Here is a 24,143-nt window from a genome sequence, read left to right on the forward strand (position 1 = left end):
TGTACATAATCTACAGCTAGCTCCTTCCCCCTTGATTTGACTATGATAAAAGTTTCTTTGAAAGTTCTAAGTCCCTTAGCCTTTCAGGACTAAACACTTCTGTCTGGCCCTCTGCCTGTTCAGGTTTTTCCTGCACCATTACGTCAGCAGGGTGTTCACTAACTGAAGCTCAACCCCTTCACCGTTTGCTTTACTTTTCACTTTGTGCTGTGACTTATGAGAGTGGGATCTGGTTACCACACAGTCTGGGAAAATACCAGGATATTTCTGTTTTAACTCCTCAGTTTCTTGGTTTTTCTTGGGCTTCTCCACAACCAGGGGTGTCACTCCCATCTTGGATCCTGCCAAATCATTCTCAAGAACAAACTGAATTTCTGGAGCTGACACTCTTGTCAATCACTCCCACTGTAACTTCCCTAGTCTTGAGTTGGCACTCCAACCTGATCTTACATAGGGGAATGCTAAATGTCTGTCCCTCTAACCCACATATTACCACACTCTCGAGTAATGGATCAAAAAGAGTGCATATTCGCTCATCCCTTACTATCAGCGAGTGGTTAGATCCTGTACCTCTCAAAATTATAACTTCTTGTCCTTCTCCCCCTGTTCCTTGTGAGTACATTTTACCCACAGAGGCAAATTCTGTGTACAGATCAAGTACTAACTCCATACCCAGCCCCTGCCAAGGCTGTGCACTCTCCTGCAGCTCCTTGGCTCTTCTTGGGGTTTCCTTTACTCCCTTCACTAATGCCACTGGCTTGGCTTCTTTTACCACATAATTTCCCACAGTACCTTTCTTTAATATGTCCCAACTTCTGGCAGTGAAAACACCTTTGCCCGGTGTCCTTCTGAAACCACGAGCACTGTAATTTTCTGTGTCCCACAGTCGAAACACCTGAGGCCTTTCACCTCCTTTCCACCCTGTTGGGCTTTTTTTTTATTCTGTGGTAAATTCTTACCAGTGCTCTCTATTCTTGGTTTTGTAGTGTAGGATCTCCCCTTCTCCCAACTCCTGTCCCTCACAGGATGAAACTTGTTTTATACTCGTACTCATGTCCTCATCTGCTAACTCTGCTGCCCTTCTCACTTCCTGAACTTTCTGTTCCTCCACGTGAATTTTCATCATCTCTGGAAGTGAGTTTTTAAACTCTTGCAGCAGAATAATCTCTCTTAGAGCCTCAAAGGTCTTATATATCTTTAAGGCTCGCCCCCATCTATCAAAGTTCTTTCACACTCAAGATAAATCTGACTTGGTTCCTACTTTGTGTTTCTGAACCACTGTCTATATGCTTCTGGTACCAATTCATAAGCATTTAAAACAGCCTGTTTAACATCTTCATAATATCTTGACCCTCATCTGACAGCGCAGCAAACACCGTGGGTGGCACGGTGGCACAGTGGTTAGCACTGCTGCCTCACAGCGCCAGAGACCCGGGTTGAATTCCCGCCTCAGGCGACTGACTGTGTGGAGTCACACACCACCCCTCCCCCCCCCCCCCCCACCCCACCCCCTCCCCACACGCACACACACACACCCCTCACACACAACCCGTGTCTGCGTGGGTTTCCTCCGGGTGCTCCGGTTTCCTCCCACAGTCCAAAAATGTGCAGGTTAGGTGAATTGGCCATGCTAAATTGCCCGTAGTGTGAGGTGAAGGGGTAAATGTAGGGGAATGGGTCTGGGTGGGTTGCGCGTCGGTGTGGACTTGATGGGCTGAAGGGCCTGTTTCCACACTGTAAGTAATCTAATCTAACCTCATTAACTCTGCCTACCAGTTTAGTTTGAGCTAGCATTACCCATAAATCCTCGGACCACTCCATCTGCCTCAGAAATTTTTCAAATGAAATAAAAAGGTTTCAACATCTTTCTTATCAAAATGTGGCAGAATTTTGAGATATTTGTGTTCATCACTACCTTCTCTTTTAATCTCCATCTTGTTAACTTGACTTGGCTGACTAAGTCGCAACTTCTCAAGTTCAAATCCTCTCTCTTTTTGCTCAGCTAAGAACTGTTTTTCTACTCTCTTATGGAGTCATAGAGATGTACAGCATGGAAACAGACCCTTCGGTCCAACCCGTCCATGCTGACCAGACATCCCAACCCAATCTAGTCCACCTTCCAGCACCTGCCCCATATCTCTCCAAATCCTTCCTATGTATATACCCATCCAGATCCCCTTTAAATGTTGCAATTGTACCAGCCTCCACCACTTCCTCTGGCAGCTCATTCCACACACACACCACCCTCTGTGTGAAAAAGTTGTCCCTTAGGTCTCTTTTATATTGTTCCCCACTCATCCTAAACCTGTGATCTCTAGTCCTGGACTCCCCGACCACAGAGAAAAGACTTTGTCTACTTATCCTATCCATGCCCCTCATGATTTTGTAAACCTCTGTAAGGTCACCCTTCAGCCTCTGACGATCCAGGGAAAACAGCCCCAGCCTGTTCAGCCTCTCCCTATAAGTCAAATCCTCCAACCCTGGCAACATCCTTGTCAATCTTTTCAGAACCCTTTCAAGTTTCACAACATCTTTCCGATAGGAAGGAGACCAGAATTGCAAGCAATATTCCAACAGTGGCCTAACCAATGTCCTGTACAGCCACAACTTGACCTCACAACTCCTGTACTCAATACTCTTTCCAATAAAGGAAAGCATACCAAACGCCTTCTTCACTATCCTATCTACATGTGACTCCACTTTCAAGGAACTATGAACCTGCACTCCAAGGTCTCTTTGTTCAGCAACACTCCCAAGGACCTTAACATTAAGTGTATAAGTCCTGCTAAATTTTCTGGCAACGCCGCTTTCATGTGTTTTCAGGGAAGCTAACATCAATTGAGAACAGGAGGGAGTTTCTTTGGGGGCAATCATAGCCATAGCCAGAGAAATGTACAGAATCCTAGATCCTGACCAGCAGTTACGAGCAATGCTGTTTGCTCTTCTTCTTAGTGTTGTTACATCAAATATGTTCATTGATCGATGCTGTAAAAATGTTTCATGAATTCCAATATTATTATCTTCTCACCTGACTGTGGCAAACAAGCTACAGAACAATTATTGAAGTATTAATAAAGTACATATTAAAGTAATTAATGTGTAGGTCATGTGCAGTATATAAGTAAATGTAGAATCAAAGGCTTGTCTCTATATTGATGACCATGAGATTAGCAGATCTCATCATAAACCATGCAAGGAAGGAAATCTGCCATCTTTACCAAGTATGACCTACCTATAATTCCACAGCAATGCACTTAACTTTTTTAAAATTTTTAATCATGCTGCTCAGATTTCTTAAAGCACACCTTTCGAGCAAGATGAGACTTGAAGCCAGACCTTTAGGCTCAGAGGTAGGGACACTACCAGAGTGCTACAAGAGCCGATTTGATCTTGGTCCTTAACTATCTCTGAAATTACCTCACAGATGTTTCAGCTGTACTCAAACAGCCAGCTGTGTACCACGAATGTGATGGTCTATCTGCTTGCTGTGATGGTCTTTCAGCAGCCCACAACAGTCTAACAGCTTTAGTGTCAACTTCCAGACTCAGAATGATTCCAGAGTGGTTGCCCGGCTTTGAGAATCTCAAGGTTAAGCCCAGTAGGGACCGGAGGCTGCATTGGGATTGGGAGTGGTGGCTGAGTTGTGGCGGGGAGTGGAGATTGGGTTGGGGTGGGGAGTGTAGGCTGGGTTGGGGTGGGAAGTGTAGGCTGGGTTGGGGTGGGGAGTGTAGGCTGGGTTGGGGTGGTGAGTGGGAGCTGGATTGGGGTGGGGTGTGGAGGCTGGGTTGGGTGGGGAGTAGGGGCTGGATTGGGGTGGGGAGTAGGGGCTAGGTTGGGTGGTGAGTGAAGGCTGGGTTGGGCTGGGGAGTGGAGGCTGGATTGGGTTGGGAAGTGGAGGCTGGGTTGCGGTGGGAAATGTGGGCTGGTTTTGGGTGGGGAGTTGGGGTTGGGTTCAGGTGAGGAATGGAGGCTGGGTTGGGGTGGCGAGTGGAGGCTGGGTTGGGGTGGGGAATGGGGCTTGGTTTGGGTTGGGGAGTTGGAGCTGGGTTCGATTGAGGAATGGAGGCTGGGTTGGGGTGGGGAGTGGAGGCTGGGTTGGGGTGGGGAATGGGGGCTGGGTTGGCATGGGGAGTGGAGGCTGAGTTGGGATGGGGAATGGGGGCGGAATTGGGGTGGGGAGTGGGGGCTGGGTTGGGGTGGGGATTGGGGGCTGGATTGGAGTGGGGAGTGGAGGCTGGGTTGGCATGGGGAGTGGAGGCTGAATTGGGGTGGGGAGTGGAAGCTGATTTGGGTGGGGAGTGGAGGCAGGGTTGGCATGGGGAGTGGAGGCTGGGTTGGGTGGGGAGTGGAGGCTGAATTGGGGTGGGGAGTGGGGGCTGGGTTGGGGTGGGGATTGGGGGCTGGATTGGAGTGGGGAGTGGAGGCTGGGTTGGCATGGGGAGTGGAGGCTGAATTGGGGTGGGGAGTGGAAGCTGATTTGGGTGGGGAGTGGAGGCAGGGTTGGCATGGGGAGTGGAGGCTGGGTTGGGTGGGGAGTGGAGGCTGGGTTGGGGTCGGGATTGGGTTGGGGTCCAGAGTGTGGGCTGGGTTGGGATGGCGAGTGGTGGCTGGATGCTGTTGGGGAGTGGAGGCACCATTATTCTGAATTTTTGATTTCTTTAGTTTCCTATTTATTCCTATAATTGTCATGCTAGATTTTTTAGGTCTTTATTTTCTAATTTTTTTTCATGAGAATGAGAAGTATCTGTTCCTGGGCACCTTGGTACCTTAGATAGCGCTGTAGTAGCAACGTGCAAACTCTGAACTGTACCCACCTGGCAATAAAGCTAATTCACCTTGTTGCGCAGTAGCAGTTTCAAAACAATTTGATCTGGTTTCAAGTCTGAGCTGCTGCAGAACTCTGTTCAGATATATCCACATATCTGCCCTGAAGAAGGATTCTCTTCCTCCTGATGCTGCCTGGCTTGCTGTGTTCTTCCAGCCTCCTGCCTGCCTACTTCATGTAAATCTGAACAGGTCGAGTGAACGTGTCTCTCAGTGATAAATACTGGCGCTGAAAGTAGCATCCACATCCAGTAACAGATTGCTGTTAAAAAGGAAAACGTAGGAGTCAGCAGTATCTAAAATACTTGTGAACGTTTTGGATTAGAAAAAAAATCAGTTTTGGTTTTTTTTTCCCTGAGGAGGCAATCGAAATTGCAGGCATCACTAACAAAACACACAGATTACTAACAATAAGGTTCCTCATTCTCCCACCTGTCATTGCCACTTCACACTTAAGGCGTTTAGATTCCGATTCTGACCAGTCTGTACCAAGTACCACCACAAGTACGTGAGTCACCTTATTAATTTTGAACAAAGGAAAATACAAGCCCACAGAATACATTGCAATCCATCTGCCCATGCAGAAGTTTAGATGCCTTAACCGCCCACTCACCTAATATTTTTCCAATTGCTCTTTAATTTTTCCGTACCATCTGCCCCTGCCGCCTCTCAGAACAGTCCATTAATTCATCGAACATTGCACAAGTTCATTAAATCAAAACTGTCTACATATTTTGCCTCAATAACAACTGACATGACAGCTGATTTTGTGCGCATTGACCTGAGTATTGGATTGCAGTGTGTGCTGGACAAGAGACTAAAACATTCTGTACTATTTTGGCAGTTTATTGTCCTGAGGGGTGCTGGGTGAGAAAGCATATGTACCAGCCGTAGGAAGAAGCATCTCTTAAAGCTTTGTTAACCTTAACTCTGTGACTGCATGTGTTGTTCAATCAGCTTGAGATATGACATTGGCAATGAGAGAAAATACAGAGGTGCAAACAGCGGTGTTTAAGATTGTGTCAAGGCATTGCTGGGGCTGATATATCTGCAGCCTGGGGAATTGAGCTCACATCAGATGATTCCAGCTCCATCAATGTGAAATAGAAATACAGGCACTGACAGCTTTGGCTTGTTTTTGGATGGAGGGATGGTGACTTTGAAAGCAGAGCATTGTGCCTCATTGCTGTTTCAATGAGAGAGACGCTCAAAGTGTTGCCTGACATGGGAGAAAAGGCAGGTTATGAAAGCTTTATGTCATGATGCCAAATGTCACATTCCAAGGGCTTGATTTCCTTCAGACAAGGCAGAAGGAGGAGAATCAAACGATTTACAAATTGAACTACTGAGACAGGAATCATGCGGATGCAATTATCTTGTGACAAATCTGAATAACCCGAAGGGGTTTTTGTGGCATGGTGATAGTGTCACTTCCTCTGGTCCAGGAGACCTGCGTTCAGGTCCCACCTGCTCCAGGAGTGTGTAAAAATAAGTTGGTTCGAAAATATGTGGATAACCAGATAATGGTTCAGGTGATTGAACATAGCAGGTCAGATTAGTTGAGGAGTAAGTTTCTTGAAAGTGGAGGTGACTTTAAATCAGATGACACTTTGAAACTAGAAACCATGGCTTTACAATTTCACAGCATGAAACAAATCCCACTTCTGCCATTGTCATGACTAAAGTTAAGGCTAACCAAGTGGCACAACCAAGTGACAAGTCCATTGTTAAGGAAGGATTATTGATTTGTGAATGTCCTCATACAATTTAATAGCTGGGACCATTATTGAATGAAATAAATGGATTCTTACCACTGCAGAAGAGATTAGTTAATTACATGTTAACTAATTGACAAAACCATACTAGAGAAAATTACATCTTGATGCTAAAATTCTTTGCAGCCTGCTGGGGAGGTTGAAAAGACAGAGCCAGTCCACCACTTCTCACTGTAGTGACAACATGTAAATATAAATTACAGAAGTCTGAAGGAGATTGTGTATCCAGTTCTGGTTACCCAGTTACAGGAAGGATGTTAGGAAACTGGAGAGGCTTCAGGAGAGATTAACTAGTGTTGCCAGGTATGGAAGGTTTGAGTTATAAAGAGATGACTGAATATACTGGAGTGTAGGAGGTTAAGAAGCAACCTTACAGAAGTGTATAAAATAATGAGGGGTATAGATAAAGTTAGTGGCAATCCTCTTTTCCCATAGGATAGAGGAATTCAAGAGTAGGAGTCACATTTTTAAAATGAGTGGAGGAAGATTTTAAAAACATGAGCGGCCAATGTTTTACACTGAGGATGGTTCCTGTGAGGAATGAACTTCCTGAGGGACTAGTGGATGTAGTTACAATTACAATGTTTAAAAGACACTTGGATGAATACATGAATAGGAAAGATTTGGAGGGATATGGGCCAGGTGCAGGCAGGTGGGATGAGTTTAGTTTAGGGTTGTGTTCGGCATGGACTGATTGAACCGAAGGTCCTGTTTCCGTATTGTATGACTCTTTGACTCTATGTGTCAATTTGGGGCTCTTAAGAAGGGATGCCTCCTGCCATGCCATGGGGAAGAAATGCAGATAATGTGGAGGAAAAAGATATCATTGTAAAGACGCATGGAAGCAAAGCTGGGCAGAGAGGGAAGACTAACAGGAGGGAGATGAATGCAGCACAATTTGCAAAAGATGTAGAGTGAGAACACAGATAGCAATCATGGATACGAGCTTTCTGTCAGCAGGAACAACCCTTGAGAAGTTCCAGTAGTTGTTGGGAATGAATGTTATCATAGGTTCAGGCAGTGAAAGGAATTACATCAATAGAGCCCTGTAGGAGGAACTGACGATGGAGAGAATCAAGTACATCCGACAATGAAGTGTTGAAAGGCTGTTCTATCCTGACACAACTAAATCCCCATGACAAACCGTCAGGCATATCATCATGAGAACTGAGGAAAGGATCAGAATGAAGGGGCAGAATTCACGGTGATTAAGCAGGACGGTCAGCCTCTTCAAAGCAGAGAAACTGCCTGAATCTTGGGAACACTACACATAAACGTGAATTCTCTGAAATCTTACGTGAAATTTCAAGAGCAGTTTGCACCATTGTTTTAAGGAATTGGGGAGCTGCACAGCTGCTGACCGAGATTAATAAGAAATTTGAGGCAAGGATTAAAGAACTCACTGAACAAGACATCATAGAGCCAACTGAAGGAGCAATGCCATGACTAGGTCCTGTTTTAGTAACACAAATGGTGCCATTTTTCCCAATCAAATCTGTTCAGAGATGTTATTCCACACCCTCTGGAGGGGATGGGAATTGAACCCAGGTCTGTCATTGTAGGGGTAGGGATACTCCACCAATCTTTGTGTCATCGGCAAAGCACCCTTCCACTTACTCATCCAAGTCATTTATAAACTTCACAAAGAGTAGAAGTCCCAGAACAGATCCCTGCGGAACACCACTGGTCACCAAGCTCCAGGCTGAATACTTTCCATCTACTACCACCCTCTGTCTTCTATGGGCCAGCCAATTCTGTATCCAGACAGCTAAATTTCCCTGTATCCCATGCCTCCTTACTTTCTGAATGAGCCTACCACAGGGAACCTTATCAAACGCCTTGCTAAAATCCATATGCACCACATCCACTGTTCTACCTTCATTAATGTGTTTTGTCAAATCCTCAAAGAATTCAATAAGGCTTGTGAGGCATGACCTGCCGCTCACAAAGACATGCTGACTATCTCTAATCAAACGATGGTTTTCCAAGTAATCATAAATCCTGTCTCTCAGAATCCTCTCCAATAATTTGCCCACCACAAACATAAGACTGTCTAGTCTATAATTTGCAGGGTTATTCCTATTCCCTTTCTTGAACAAAGGAATAACATTTGTCACCCTCTTTTTATCTGGTATTACTCCAGTGGCCAGTGAGAACGCAAAAATCATTGCCAAAGGCTCAGCAATCTCCTCCCTCGCTTTCTGCAGTAACCTCAGGTATATCTCGTCTGGCCCAGGGGACTGATCTGTCCTCATATTTTATAAAGTTTTCAGCAGATCTTCCTTCTTCACACCAACTTGTTCGAGCATATCAGTCTGTTTCACGCTGTCCTCGCAAACGTCAAGGTCCCTCTCAGTAGTGAATACTGAAGCAAAGTAGTCATTAAGGACCTCCTCTATTTTCTCTGACTCCAGGCACAAGTTCCTCCACTATCCCTGATCAGCCCTACCCTCACTCTGGCTATCCTCTTGTTCCTCACCTAAGTGTAGAACACCTCAGGGTTTTCCTTAATCCTACCTGCTAAAGCATTTTCAAGGCTCTCTTGGTGATGGCTCCCTTCTAACTATCCTAAGTCCATTCTTCAGTTCCTTCCTGGCTATCTTGTAACCCTCGAGAGCTCTGTCTGATCCTTGCCTCCTCAATGTTAAGTAAGCTTCCTTCTTCCTCTTGACTAGATGTTCCACATTTCTTGTCATCCAAAGTTCCTGCACCCTACCATCTCTTCCTTGCCTCAGTGGGATAAACCATCTAGCACTCACAGCAAGTGCTCTCTAAACAGTCTCCACTTTTCTGTTGTACATTTCCTTGAGAATATCTGCTCCCAGTTTATGTTCCACAGTTCCTGCCTAAGAGCATTGTAATTCCCCCTCCCCCAATTAAGTACTTTCTCATACCGTCTGCTCCTATCCCTCTCCATGTGTATAGTAAAGGTCAGGGAGTCTTGATCACTATCACAAGAAGGTGACAACGTTTTATTTTTTGTCCAAGTTAGGACTTTGCCAATACAATGGATTCCTATTTGTCACCAGAGATTTACCAACACAAAATCCAGAAGGTGATACAAGGAGAACCAGGAGCAGTTAACATCTCAGTTGAAATTATTATTCATTGAGCCAGTAGAGAGGAAGCCAACATGAATGAGATTAGTATTGGCTGGATTGCAGTCAGCAGGACTCATGGTCAATGCTGACCAGGGCTTTCTGGGTGTGACACAAACTCACAAGTAACAGAATCGACCCAAGCAATGATGGGATTGAAGAAATAGCAGAGGCACATGAACCAGTGCAGTGAGGAAGGATCAAACACAGATCTTCATTGGAGAAAGAAGTGGAATCACCTGAGATAGCTCATGATAGACACAAGGCAATGATAACTAAAAGAGAGTAAAAGAGACAATGATCTGGAGTTGGATGATATTAGACTGAAAATTAAAGTTGGAAACTGGGACAATTGCCTATTCAAGGTGTACATCATGGTCGGAAATGATCTGAGCACAATTAGGAAGTTAGGGCTAGACTGCTGAAGCTAGCTCAGGAGATCACTTGGGAATCTCCTCTTCTTTGTTGCCAGCCCTCTAACATCTCTTATTAAAATCATCGTTGTCTCTCCCAAATCACACACTGATATACTCACTGATGTCCTTTCTCCATTCCCCCCTCAACCTCTTTGTCCTCAGAAATTTCAATTTTTAATTCAGCTCCCATTATCCACTTCTGTCTTTTGATGTACTGTTCTCCCATCTTCTGTAAATGTCTCGCTCCATCTCAAGCGTTTCTATCGTCAGCACTACTTGATTTTGCTACACCATGTAGACCTGCTACTCACATGATCTTCGAGACAGATAAGACCCAGTTGGGATTATTTCTGGGAAACAAAATCTTTAGGTATTAAAGGCACCACATTAATGTAAGCTGTTACTGTCTTTGTGACACTTTTTCTTTGCAAACCTATGCTGTGGTAAAATACTCAGCAAAAAATGTGCTAAGGTGTGACCACACAAAGGGGGTGTATGTCAGTATTTCAGCCTATGTTCTATTCTTTATGCACAATGCATAATTGCATTCAAAATGTAACAGTTTTATTTTAAAAGTGGTTTAAAAAAATCAATGCCTTGAGAATTTGTCTTTTAAAAATATTAAATTAATCCAGTTGAGTATATAGTTGATCACGAGGAATAATTATTGTCTCTGTTAAGAATGTGATACTTAATTATTCCTGTTGCCTCGTGCTTCTAGATCAGTTGTTGTACCAATTAAAGTCACTGAGGTATATGGGACATTTGAAAATTATATTGTCCCTGCAGCGTATGTGCTGTAGATCCATAGGATTGGGACTCGAAGGGTTAAACTTTCAGGAGCGTTGAAATAAACCAGCATTATATTCCCTAGAATTTAGAAATTCATGGGATAATTTGCTCTTTGTTTCCAAGATCTTAAATGGTATTGTTTCAGAGAAACCATTTCTACTCATTGAGGAACCTAGAACTACGGGGCATAGTCTGAAACTTACTGGAGACAAGTTTGGAGATACTTCATCACAGATGGCAACTGGTGCTAAATCAATTGTTAATTTGAAAAGTTATTGATGGACAGGTTATTGCTATGCAAGGATAGATGGGCCAAAGGCAGTCAGGTTGTAGATCAGCCATAATCTCATTGAATGGTGGAAAAGACTCAAGAAGCTAAAAGACTTCTCTTGTTTCTACAAAACCCATTGCAGTTTTTCTCAATAGTACCTTGTAACACTACCTAAGAGTTAGCAATGTTATGTAGATGTTAGGAATTCACATTGGACCAAAGTATTGCACTGTGTGCAATTACTCTGGATGAATACCAACTTTTGCATGAAAAAACTGATGCATTTAATGTTAGACAAGTAGGAAGTGCGTTAAAAATGACTTGGTTATTTCCAAACATGATCATGTGGCTAATGATATTATCCTTGCTTTGAATCTCATTGTAACCCGATCCTTCAGCAAAAGGGAAACATAATTATATGATAAGCTAATAGGATCAAAGAGTTGTTTCAAATTTATATGAAAAAGGTCCCACAAGATTTTCATCAATCAAAACCTAATGCATGACTTCCAAAGGGTGAGGAAGTCTTTGTTGATCAGAGAACCTTTTGCCTTTTCATCTTCAAATGAATGATCCACCTAAAGCCTTCAGGTGTCGGTCTCCCTCTGTCTCTGGGAGGCAGAAAAATAAACCGAAACAAACTTGAAATATCAACAAGCATTCATGAACAAATGCCACTTTGCAATTGGCCAGTGTTGTTTTCCAACATAAAACATACCTTTAACTTTTAAGCAAATAGATTGAAATTATACTGGGAATAACTTTGACTGTGTGATTAATTTAGAATGATATAAAATCTCTCACCCATTTTGCATTTTTCGTGATTTTTCTTTGATGTTCGCCAATTACAATAAAGGAAACGGAAAAAAGGAGGTTATAGAGCAGCCCTCTTCACATAATTTTGTACAAGCACCAAATCCAAATTTATGCCACAGTGCAACTTTGGGAAGAAATGCATTAGTGCATTTCTGTGAAGTTCTTTGGTCTGCTTTCTTTTGGTGAAGGTGCTAACCCATTTAGTTCAACAGGAACCTGTTTGTTACTGGCAGCTCATATTGCACATTTTGACCCTCAAAATGATATTCTCCAGCAGAGCTGTTGTGTGAATGATGGGCTGACCAGTAAAGGTAAGTTGTGAGTATAGTCTGCTCTTGCCTTGTGCACAGTGATAATGAAAAACGGCTCAGCTCTGAGGATCTGTTCTGGATAATTATTAGTCTGGCACAAAAGCAGGCTCTTGATAAGCCTATTTTCTTTCTTGATAATCAATGAACCTTTGTCTTGTTGTTTAGTGAAAGGCTGGCTGCTTGCGGCACTATCCCAGTAACAGCGGTTTTCACCACTGCAATAAAACAAAGATCTGCAGATGCTGAAACAGAAATTGCTGGAGGAACTCAGCAGGTCTGGCAGCATCTGTGGAGAGAGAAAGCAGTGTTGACATTTTGAGAGCAGTGACGGCCTCAGAATGACTTTAAGCATTGCCCTGCTGACATGGTGTATCACTGCGCTTTCTGTAATGCAACTGGAATCAGTTATACCATGTAGCATAAATGATTGCCGATCTTTGCCCATGTAACTGACACTTGGCCTAATTATACCAGATATATATGGAAACATCATAACTTCAGCATTGCCTTATTAAAAAGAAATGTGTTTGTTTCAAAAGCACATTGGTGCTGTGACCCTCATGGTGGTGCTAGTCTGATTGGGTTAAAAATCTTCACTGCTTGCATAGTTTTACAGATTTATTAGACTAGTGTAACTGAACAAGATGTGATAGGACCATTAGTTAGAACGTAGAACATAGAAAAATACAGCGCAGAACAGGCCCTTCGGCCCTCGATGTTGCGCCGACCTGTGAACTATTCTCAGCTCGTCCCCCTACATTATCCCAAAATCATCCATGTGCTTATCCAAGGATTGTTTAAATCTCCCTAATATGGCTGAGTTAACTACATTGGAGTATAGTAGTTGTGGGGTAATTCCACTCACTGTTTGCTAGCTCTGCTGGGTGACACTGAGGCATTTGGTATTTTAAGCATTTATCAAATATGGCCCAGTGTATTTCAATGGGACATGAATGACAAGCTGAAATCAAGCACTTTCCCATCAGCACTGTCCTCGCAATTCTATACCCCAGACGTACTGGAGTGTTCCTTTCATACAGTGTACTGGGGAGAGGGGAGCAGCCAACACATGGAAAGCAGCAACAGATAATATTGCTCTCCGAATAGCTGTGGGAGTTTAATATGATTGTAGCTGTAACATGATGGGCAGAAGCCATTATTTCTTGATATTAATTTACATAATGTAACACCAGCAATCCAGCTGAACTGGTTAGCACAGGCATTTTATGGGGAAGGAGAATTGCAAGTTTTGATATTTGAAACTTATTAGTGAGTTCACATTTCCCTTTTGCATATCCCTAAAAGACTTCTATTCAATTTTGTAAAGGTGGTCTTATAGATCCCTGATAGAATGCCCTGAGTACATAAAGGAACTGTAAAATCATAGGATGTAGGAGCAGTAGGCCATTCAGCCCATTGAGTCTAAACTACCATTCAATGATGTGGAGGTGCCTGTGTTGGACTGGGGTGGACAAGGTCAGAAGTCTCACGACACCAGGTTATAGTCCAACATCACAAGCTTTCAGAGCACTGCTCCTTTGTCAGGTAAAGTGCTCCCAAAGCTTGTGATTTCAAATAAACCTGCTGGACTATAACCTGGTGCCTTATGACTTCTGACCTTGACCATTCAATGAGATCGTGGTCAATCTGATAATCCTCAACTCCACTTTCCTGCCTTTGCCCAATAACCCTTGGCTTTCTAAATGATTAAAAATCTGTCGACCTCAGCCTCGAATATACTTAATGACCCACCCTCTACAGTAAAGAATTCCACAGATTCATTCCACTCGGAGAGATAACATTCATCCTCGGTTGTTGTGGGTACGAATTGAGGATTTCGCTAATATATGTAAAACATATGGTGACATTTTAGACTGATGTCATTCATTGCGCTGCACAGAGAGTTTGTCAACCAGCCTCCAGTAGACTCAGAATGTCACCCTATTAAAATGCATATGACCATCTGTGCTTTCTTCCAATGTGTTACCACAAAGATCTCTCAACATGGAGCACGCCACATGTTACAATCCATGTTGTCACTCCAGTTTCATAATGTTTCTGCTTGAGAGGAATAGATTCTCCAAATGGCATTTTTATAGCCATCAAGCAATGAGCTAAGGCTCCAAGATAGAGTCACAGAGATGTATAGCAAGGAAACAGATCCTTCATTTCAACTTGTCCATGCTGACCAGATATCCTAAATTAATCTAGTCGCATTTGCCAGCATTTGGCCAATGTCCCTCAAAATCCTTCTCATTCATACATCCATCCAGATGCCTTTTAAATGTTGTAATTGTACCAGCCTCCACTACTTCCTCTGGCAGCTCATTCAATACACGCATCACTCTTTGCATGAAAAAATTGCACCTTAAAAGATCCCTTTTATATCTTTCCTCTCTCACCTTAAACCTATGCCCTCTAGTTCTGGACTCGCCTACCCTGGGAAAAAGACCTGTTTACCCTATCCATGCCCCTCTTGATTTTATGAACCTCTATAAGGTCACCCCTCAGCCTCTGACGCTCCAGGAAAAACAGCCCCAGCCTGTTCAGCCTCTCCCTATAGCTCAAATCCTCCAACCCTGGCAACATCCTTGTAAGTCTTTTCAGAATCTTTGCAAGTTTCACAATGTTTTTTGGAGATGGTTGGAAGTTTTAGTCAGTAATCATTCCAGCTCAGTTTCCTTCACAGGTGCCAGTATAATATATTTTTAAACTTGTTGAAATTGTGCTGTATTTCAAGTGATCAACTCTGTCAACAGCAGCAGGATAGAAACAGTTGGTCATGCAATACTGGCTCAATGCCATTAATCAAATCAGAATTTGTTACTTTGCTTTCAGTTATGACACCCTCCACTAATGCTGCTCATGCAGGTATATATCGAAATTGAATGGAATGAGAGGTTTAGCGGTTGAGAATCTTTGTATTAATACAAGAACAGAGAGCAGTAATGAGGCTGAGTGTGGGAAGAAAATTGGCAAATGATGGGCTAGCTATTCAGGTCATAAAGGAACAGGAGGAGGCCATTTAGCCTTACAATATGACATTCCTGTTACATACAATGGCTGATCCACATAACCAACTTTTCCTCAGATCCCGGAAGGCTCACTAGACTCTTTCAATCTTAAATTGTCACTTAATGTTAATTTTGCAGCAGGAGATTCCAAGCTACTTCCTGTGATGAGATGGTTCATAAATTTCACCCAGCTACAAATTTTAGATGATGTCCCCAGGTCCTCGAATCGTCCCTGAGCACAAATTATTTCTGTGCAGATATCCAGTCTGTTCCCCTTCGTATCTTGAATGCTTCGATCGATTCACCTCTTAACAGATATAAATTTCAGAGAAGATTGATCTCTCCTTGTGATTTGACTCTGGGTATCCAACTTTCTTTCTCACAATTCTAAAGTTCACAAAGCGAATCACTCTGTTCCCGACTCAATGGTCATGGTCAGAAGTAACATGACAAAGGAGCAGTGCTCCAAAAGCATGCGATTTCAAATAAACCTGTTGGACTATAACCTGATGTTGTGTGACTTCTGATTTTGTCCACCCCAGTCCAAAACCGGCACCTCCACTTCATGGTTGATGGTCATAGATTCAGAGGAAGGCAAAGACGAAAGTGATGAGACAGACTGGGGTAACGAGCAAGTGTAACTTCAGGCAATGAGATCAGAATTGATGAGATGCAGAGGAATAATTCTCACTTTCTCTGCTAGAACTGAGGAAAATGAAGCTTGTGGGATTTCTGTATTAATCTCACAATATACCACCCTCCAGGGGGCTGGAATAAACAAGGGCATGGTTCAAATCCTCTACCAGACAGGATTTGGCAGGTGAAGTCTAGAGCCCCAATCCAGAATTCTTGGTTGACATTCAGCAAGGTTTGATGAGGTGAACATAATGTGGTCTGTGGCAGCCATATTGGACTTTGTAACTTGGCAGTTAGGGTGATGGAAAGAGCATTCAAATCCTAGTCTGGCAGATTCTTAATCATTACTTCACATTCATCCCTTTAGAAAGATATAACAATTGAAGGTCATCGAGAAAGAGAGAGGAAAGTCACTTCAAAGAAACAAACGAAACCTGGCTTTATAGACTGGAATATCATGGTGTTTATTACCCAGTCTTGAGTTGGCATTAAATAACAGTTGATGTAACGTTCTGTAATTGTGAGGACATTTATAAATAAAAGTGGGGGGATGGTTGAGGTTTTAAACAAATGCATGGCATGTGTTTACAAGGAAGCAGATGTAAACCAGCCCATGGTGACAGAATAGGAAACTAATTCACCTGCAGCAGTCAAAATTAGTAAGGAGGAGATAGTTAGTAGATTGTCAAAGGTGACATAACTGAAACACTCAAAATTCTTGACCAATGGATATCAAAAGGATATTTCTTCTTGTGGGAGCATCCAGAACCAGGGGTTATCATTTAAAAAATAAAGGGGTGCCCACTTAAAACAGAAATATGGGGAAAAAGTACCTTCAGAAGTTTGAGTTTGATAAATTCCCTTCCTCAAAAAGCAGTGGATGCAGAATCTTTAAATATTTTTAGGTGGAGGTGGATATTTTCTTGATGATCAAGAAGTTGAAAGATTATGGGGGTAAGCAGGGATGCAGAGTTGAGGTTAAAATCGGATCCACCATGATCTTATTGAATGGGGGAGCAGCCTCGAGGGTCCGAGTGACATACTCCTGTCCTTTGTTTGTCTGTTTGTAAGGCAAGGCACAAGGACCAGCAGAAATGTGTCCCAGATCTTGGAAGGGAGTAAGAGTGGAAATGGCAGAAGTACTGGTTAAAACTTTTTTCAGAATTCCTTAAACCAAGGGTGATGCCATGGACTGGAGAACTGCAAGCAACATCATACAGTGTAGACAAGACCCTTCAGCCCATTGAGTCTGCAACAACAAAAAAATCTACAATAAATCTGCACTAGTCCCGCTCTCCAGCACTTGAATACTCTGAGATTTCAAGTGCTCACCTAAAGATGGTTGAGCTTCCACATCTGCAGTACCCTCCAAGGCAGTGCATTCTGTACCCCAACCACCCTCTGGGTAAAAATATGTTTCCTCAAATGCCCTCTAAATCTCCTGCCTTTCATCTTAACATTATGTCCCCCTGTTATAGATCCTTCACCTAAGGGTAACACTTGCTTCCTATCCACCCTGTCGGTGCCCCTCATAATCTCAGAAATCAGGTTCCCTCTTAGCCTTCACTGCTCCAAGGAAAACAACCCAAGCTTCTCCAGCCTCCCCTCAGAGCGAAACTGCTCCATCCTGGTCAATCTATAGGGTGGTGACCAGAAACTGCAGACAGAACTCAAAGGTGAGAGAGAGATCGATAAGAATGGGTCCAGGGATAAGATACAGGGATGAGACATTTTGCCAACCTAAACCTCTCCACACCCCCAAACTGATCCTTCTAAACCCCTGATCTCACTACCTCTGCCTCTGCCTGATTCCTCTGACATCCCCAACACTACTCGACAACTATAGCCAACGCCATGAGTCCGAACTCACTTACCTTCCATTGTATCCCTGACTCACTGTCTCACTATCCTCTCACCACTCCCATCACTGCCTATCGCCCTCACCACTCCCCTCCCTCCCGGTCCCCTCACCACTCCCCTCCCTCCCGGTCCCCTCACTACTCCCCTCCCTCCCTGTCCCCATCACCACTCCCCTCCCTCCCTATCCCCCCACCACTTCCCTCCCTCACTATTCCCCTCACTACTCCCCTCCCTCACTATCCCCCTCACCACTCCCCTCCCTCCCTGTCCCCTCACCACTACCCTCCCTCCCTGTCCCCTCACCACTCCCCTCCCTCCCTGTCCCCTCACCACTCCCCTCCCTCCCTGTCCCCTCACCACTCCCCTCCTTCCCTGTCCCCTCACCACTACCCTCCCTCCCTGTCCCCTCACCACTCCCCTCCCTCACTATCCCCCTCACCACTCCCCTCCCTCCCTGTCCCCTCACCACTACCCTCCTTCCCTGTCCCCTCACCACTCCCCTCCTTCCCTATCCCCTCACCACTCCCCTCCTTCCCTGTCCCCTCACCACTCCCCTCCTTCCCTGTCCCCTCACCACTCCCCTCCCTCCCTGTCCCCTCACCACTACCCTCCCTCACTATTCCCCTCACCACTCCCCTCCCTCCCTGTCCCCTCACCACTACCCTCCCTCACTATTCCCCTCACCACTCCCCTCCTTCCCTGTCCCCTCACCACTCCCCTCCTTCCCTGTCCCCTCACCACTCCCCTCCTTCCCTGTCCCCTCACCACTCCCCTCCCTCCCCGTCCCCTCACCACTCCCCTCCCTCACTATTCCCCTCACCACTCCCCTCCCTCCCTGTCCCCTCACCACTCCCCTCCTTCCCTATCCCCTCACCACTCCCCTCCCTCACTATTCCCCTCACCACTCCCCTCCCTCCCTGTCCCCTCACCACTCCCCTCCTTCCCTATCCCCTCACCACTCCCCTCCTTCCCTATCCCCTCACCACTCCCCTCCTTCCCTGTCCCCCTCACCACTCTCCTCCCTCACTATCCCCCTCACTACTCCCTGCCACCTATTCTTCTCCCATCTGCCTACTAATCCCCATCATCCAATTACCTTTAACACTTGCCTACTCTCCAAAGCTTTGCAATGATGCTTGGGACATTGAAGTGTTTCACTTTTGGAGTACACTTCTGAAGAACACTGTCCTTATTGCCTCTACTGAGGGGGATAATCAGCCTTTTAAATGTGCACCTGAAATAATAAGCTTTAAAAGCTGTTTTCACACCCTGGTCGATGGGGTGAAGGTGAGAGGGTGTTTGGAGGTAGAAATAGCACTTGGATATTTTCAGAAAGCTCCCCACTGTGGGAGGATGGCTCAGTGTATTATCCAGAATGAGGCAAATCATGAAATCCTAATTTATTTTCTTTCAATAATTTCTAAAACTTTCTAGAAATCCTAATTTCTTTTCTTGCAATAATTTCTAAAAACGTCTTCAAAAACATCAATAATAAGGTCAGATAAAGTTTGCCCAATCATCCAACATCTTTTGCTTGACCTGGAGTAGACACCAAGAGTGGAGGTAAAGTAACCGTTCAAGGTCCATGGGTTGACAGAGTGGTACACCAACACAGGCTTCAGCTTGAAGTCTCTGCTAGTCTTGGTGTCCAACAACACAGTCAGATGATCCTTTGTGATCTTAAAACCCAGAGCATGTGCATCATTCTTAGAAATCTAGGTTCTGGATAACATTCACCTCTAGTATAAACCTGTCTCATCCAAGTTGAAAATTTGATCTTAGGTGTACCCACCCTCCTCTATCAATTTTTTTTTCACCTCGGGAGGAAATGTCTTCACATATTCCCCGTCTGCACTGGCAGCTTCACCACCTAACTTCTTATTATGAAAAACATAGTGGTTCTTAAACCCAGCAAAGCAGGCACTGCGAGCCCTGAAGACAGGCACATCTGCAGGATTTTTGGCCTTTTTCATAAATTGATAAGGCTTTCTCTTTGGTGAGAAAGCTAGTGCCAGATCATTGTTGGACCTTCCATCCACACACTTAGAAGCCTTCCATTTCCTCCAGTCCCTTTGGCTGTGATCTCACAGATTTGCTAGCACTCAGACTTGTTCCAACCATGCAGCTTGCTTTAATTTTTTCCATGTTGTAATGGTGCGTAACATTTATTCCTGTTACACGAACAATCTCACATGTTACTTCATTACATTTAAAAGCTTTATAAGATCGAGCCTCTCTTTACAGCCTTCCTTTTACTTTCATCACCAAGATACTTCTTGGAAACATTCTCGTTACTTTGTGCTCCCGTACTTATGGGTAACACAGCAAACTTTGCAAAAAAAAAGGAACAAAAATTAACTTTCGAAAAGCACTTCACAACAAAGCACATGAGTCAACTGAACATGTGATGCCCACACAGAGACTCTGTTGGCGTAAACATTTTCTTCCTCTGTGCACCACAACACCTAAAGTGTTAAGGATGGAATCATGGAATGGCCACCACACGTCTGCAACACTAACATTAAACTCTTAATTCCAGATTCCTTATTGAATTCCATGGTGGGATTTGAACCCAGCTCCCCAGAACATTATCTGAGTTGCTGGATTCTGGGTGATAATACCACAAGGCCATTGTCTCCCCATGTCTGTTGTAGGTCTATTCACACAGCTGTAAAGTTTGCATTTTACAAACAGCGGTCACTTATTCATCAATCAACGAGCAGCAACAGTTTGCATTTTACAAACAGCGGTCACTTATTCATCAATCAACGAGCAGCAAAATCGACGTTTCGGGCAAAAGCCCTTAAAAGGCTTTTGCCCGAAACGTTGATTTCGCTGCTCGTTGGATGCTGCCTGAACTGCTGTGCTCTTCCAGCACCACTAATCCAGATTCTGGTTTCCAGCATCTGCAGTCATTGTTTTTACCTCCTAACTTATTCATCAATCCCAGCCAATTCATGTTGATGAAGGACACACAATGGCAGAAAGGGACTATACAACAGTTAATGCTGTAAAAAGGGGGCTGTGGCCTCCCTTTCACCTGATGATGGTACACTATGAGGATTGAGCCAGGATAAAGCTGTACTGCTCCTTTTTGGAGCATCCCTCCTCAGAACCCAGGTCCAGAAATGCGGAGTGTAGAGGCTGAGTTACACAGTTAGCAACCTGACAGGGATCCATCTTCCTGAAAAATTGGACCAGCATCAGCTCTCCCTTACTGTTGTTGAGTCAGGATGCTGGAACTCTCTCCTTTACAGCTGTGTGAATGGACCTGCAACAGACATGGGGAGACAATGGCCTTGTGGTATTATCACCCAGAATCCAGCAACTCAGATAATGTTCTGGGGAGCTGGGTTCAAATCCCACCATGGAATTCAATAAGGAATCTGGAATTAGGAGTTTAATGACAGCTATGAAACCATTGTCAGGGAAAACCCATCTGGTTCACTAATGTCCTTTAGGGAAGGAAGCTGCCATCCTCACTTGGTCTGGCCTCCATGTGGCTCCAGATACCATGAGGTTGACTCTTAACTGCCCTTGGATGGACTATAAACACTGTTCTGGCCAGAGATGCCCATGAATGAATTTGAAAAACGTAGACTGTAATGGGAATGAAACCGAAGAAAGTTCTATTGGACAGGCAGCCTCTGTTACTTTTGAGGTTGCCCTGTTGACTGGAGGGCAAAGGAGTGTTTTTTTTCTTGACAATGCGATGGATGTTGCTGGTCTGTAAATGCAGAGGTCTTTTGTAATTGACGCGTGGGGTGAAACAGCGTAGACAGCTGGAACAGTTTTGTCTGATGTGCTATTGCTAATAAATGTGGAAGTTTGTTTTTCGTATTTGCCAAAATTACATGCACAGGACCTCCGAAAATGATGACCGGGCAGCAATCCTTTATTATCTGAAATTGTACAAAATGCCGTAATTACATTTATTCCCTGGGCACTCTATATCTCCCTCAGCACTTTGAGCACCTCAATCAGATTATTCCTACTTCTTAACTCAACCTGCCGCTATAATTTAACCTCTTCAAGAAAGGGTCCACCTTCGGTCCGAAAAGCCTCCGTCCCAGTTTGAGTCTTTAAGATGTAATTGTAAGATTGTTTATGCTACTCAGCTGCTCAGATTCCAAAAAGAGAACAATATACTGATCTTGTAAAATTGAAATACAGGAAAAATCGAGGTGTATCGCCTACAAGACAGCAGCAAGACCCTGCTGCTTTAACGGTAATCTCTTTAAAACATTCCCATTCATAATTGGATTGGCAAGTCCCTCCACTCTCTGGCCTCATGAAGTCCCACGTTTTGTTTTGCAAGAGACTGGATCGATTAAAATGTTCGCGACCCAGCACAGAATGTAGCGAGAAAAGGGATCTCTCTCTGAGGAACTGATGGCTTGAGATACCACTGTATTTATCCAGCTCAGTGATGTATTTGAAACTCCTCCATACACTCTTGGAACAGGGATCCGAATCTTTTCAGTGGCTCATGCTTTGGATAAATAGTGGGTACAAATATTTTATGTGAGCAGGCATGTTAAGCACCGCATGGTTGAAACTGCCTCTGCTTTCATATTTTCCTTTGACAATTTCCCGGCCCCCGTCCTCCTCCCACCCAATCCCCGGGCAATACTTCCGAAGAAGTTACAGTAACTGGGATCAGTTATCTTAACATTGGCCAGGTTTCGAAACCTAAACTTTTTTTTTTAAATTATTCTTGTGGGGTCGAGTTAACCAGAAAGTGAACCTTTCTGTGCTGAGTTGGTAAGGTTTAAATCGATTCCCTGTGAGACGTTCTGAAAGATGACTCTGTCCTGGATGCTGTGATATTTCACCCACTTCCTTATGCCTCCAGTTTGGTGCATGACTATTTGACTCAGTTCCCTTCTCATCGCACTTGTCCTCAGAGAGAAGGAAGTAAGCCAACAGGGGGTTGGTTCCGACGGGCGATTTGTTCCTGTCACACCCTCTCTTCGTTGCTAATGAGGTTTGACATTTCGGCTGTTCCTCCACCTAACCCCAGCTCTTCATGATGTTATTCCAAGGTCTGACTGTCAAGATTTCCGAGATGGCTCCCTTCCTTCGGATTGGCTTCTCCAACTTTGACAGCGGACCGTGCCCACAAGCTGAGGATGTGCAGAACCCCTTCTGTGCTGTGATCGTGAAAGAGCCGGTGGATACAGGTAACGCCCTGATTTATCCAATCATCCACTGACTATGCGCTGTCACCTTTCTGAATGTACCATTCAAATCGGTTGTGTATTCATGCGGTAACCCAATTGAGTACTTCAGGCGACTCGCGTAGGGAGCAGCGGGTTACAGTCTCACTTGCCTGACATCCTGCGTTACTGACAGAAGCTGCTGTGTGTTAGAGTTTCGCATGGCACTGGTTACCTAAGATAGCTGTGGTTATTACGACAGAGCTGAAAATGTGTTGCTTGAAAAGCGCAGCAGGTCAGGCAGCATCTAAGGAGCAGGAGAATTGACGTTTCGGGCATCAGCCCTTCTTCAGGAATGAGGAAAGTGTGCCAAGCAGGAGGGACTTGGGGAAGGGGCATTGGAAATGTGATAGGTAGAGGGAGGTCAAGGTGAGGGTGATAGGCCGGAGTGGGGGGGGGGGGGGGGGAGAGAGAGAAAAGAGGTCAGGAAGAAGATTGCAGGTTAGGAAGGCGGTGCTGAGTTCCGAGGGATTTGACTGAGACAAGGTGGGGAGAGGGGAAATGAGGAAACTGGAGATATCTGAGTTCTTCCCTTGTGGTTGGAGGGTTCCTAGGCGGAAGATGAGGCGCTCTTCCTCCAGCCATCGTGTTGCCATGGTCTGGCGATGGAGGAGTCCAAGGACCTGCATGTCCTTGGTGGAGTGGGAGGGGGAGTTGAAGTGTTGAGCCACGGGATGGTTGGGTTGGTTGGTCCAGGTGTCCCAGAGGTGTTCTCTGAAACGTTCCGCAAGTAGGCAGCCTGTCTCCCCAATATAGAGGAGGCCACATTGGGTGCAGCGGATGCAATAAATGATGTGTGTGGAGGTGCAGGTGAATTTGTGGCCGATATGGAAGGATCCCTTGGGGCCTTGGAGGGAAGTAAGGAGGAAGGTGTGGGCGCAAGTTTTGCATTTCTTGCGGTTGCAGGGGAAGGTGCCGGGAGTGGAGGTTGGGTTGGTGGGGGGTGTGGACCTGACGAGGGAGTCACGGAGGGAGTGGTCTTTTTGGAACGCTGATAGGGGAGGGGAGGGAAATATACCCCTGGTGTTGGGGTCCGTTTGGAGGTGGTGGAAATGACGGCGGATGATACGCTGTATATGGAGGCTGGTGGGGTGGTAGGTGAGGACCAGTG

At 44.7% G+C, this 24,143-nt stretch overlaps 1 protein-coding gene across 3 annotated transcripts in view; it reads left to right on the top strand.

Annotated features, from left to right (window-relative positions):
• prkcq (protein kinase C, theta) overlaps positions 1-24,143 on the top strand; it is a 228,246-nt gene that overhangs the window by 89,065 nt on the left and 115,038 nt on the right. For 2 of the 3 annotated variants that reach the window (XM_072563006.1, XM_072563007.1), the window contains exon 2: positions 22,859-22,996. In XM_072563006.1, the coding sequence (XP_072419107.1) occupies positions 22,859-22,996 (138 nt within the window). Of the gene's footprint in view, positions 1-22,858; positions 22,997-24,143 lie in introns of those variants that run through there. The other variant, XM_072563010.1, reaches the window with a different exon arrangement.

The sequence above is a fragment of the Chiloscyllium punctatum genome, chromosome 44, assembly GCF_047496795.1.
Source record: "Chiloscyllium punctatum isolate Juve2018m chromosome 44, sChiPun1.3, whole genome shotgun sequence".
Taxonomy (NCBI): domain Eukaryota; kingdom Metazoa; phylum Chordata; class Chondrichthyes; order Orectolobiformes; family Hemiscylliidae; genus Chiloscyllium; species Chiloscyllium punctatum.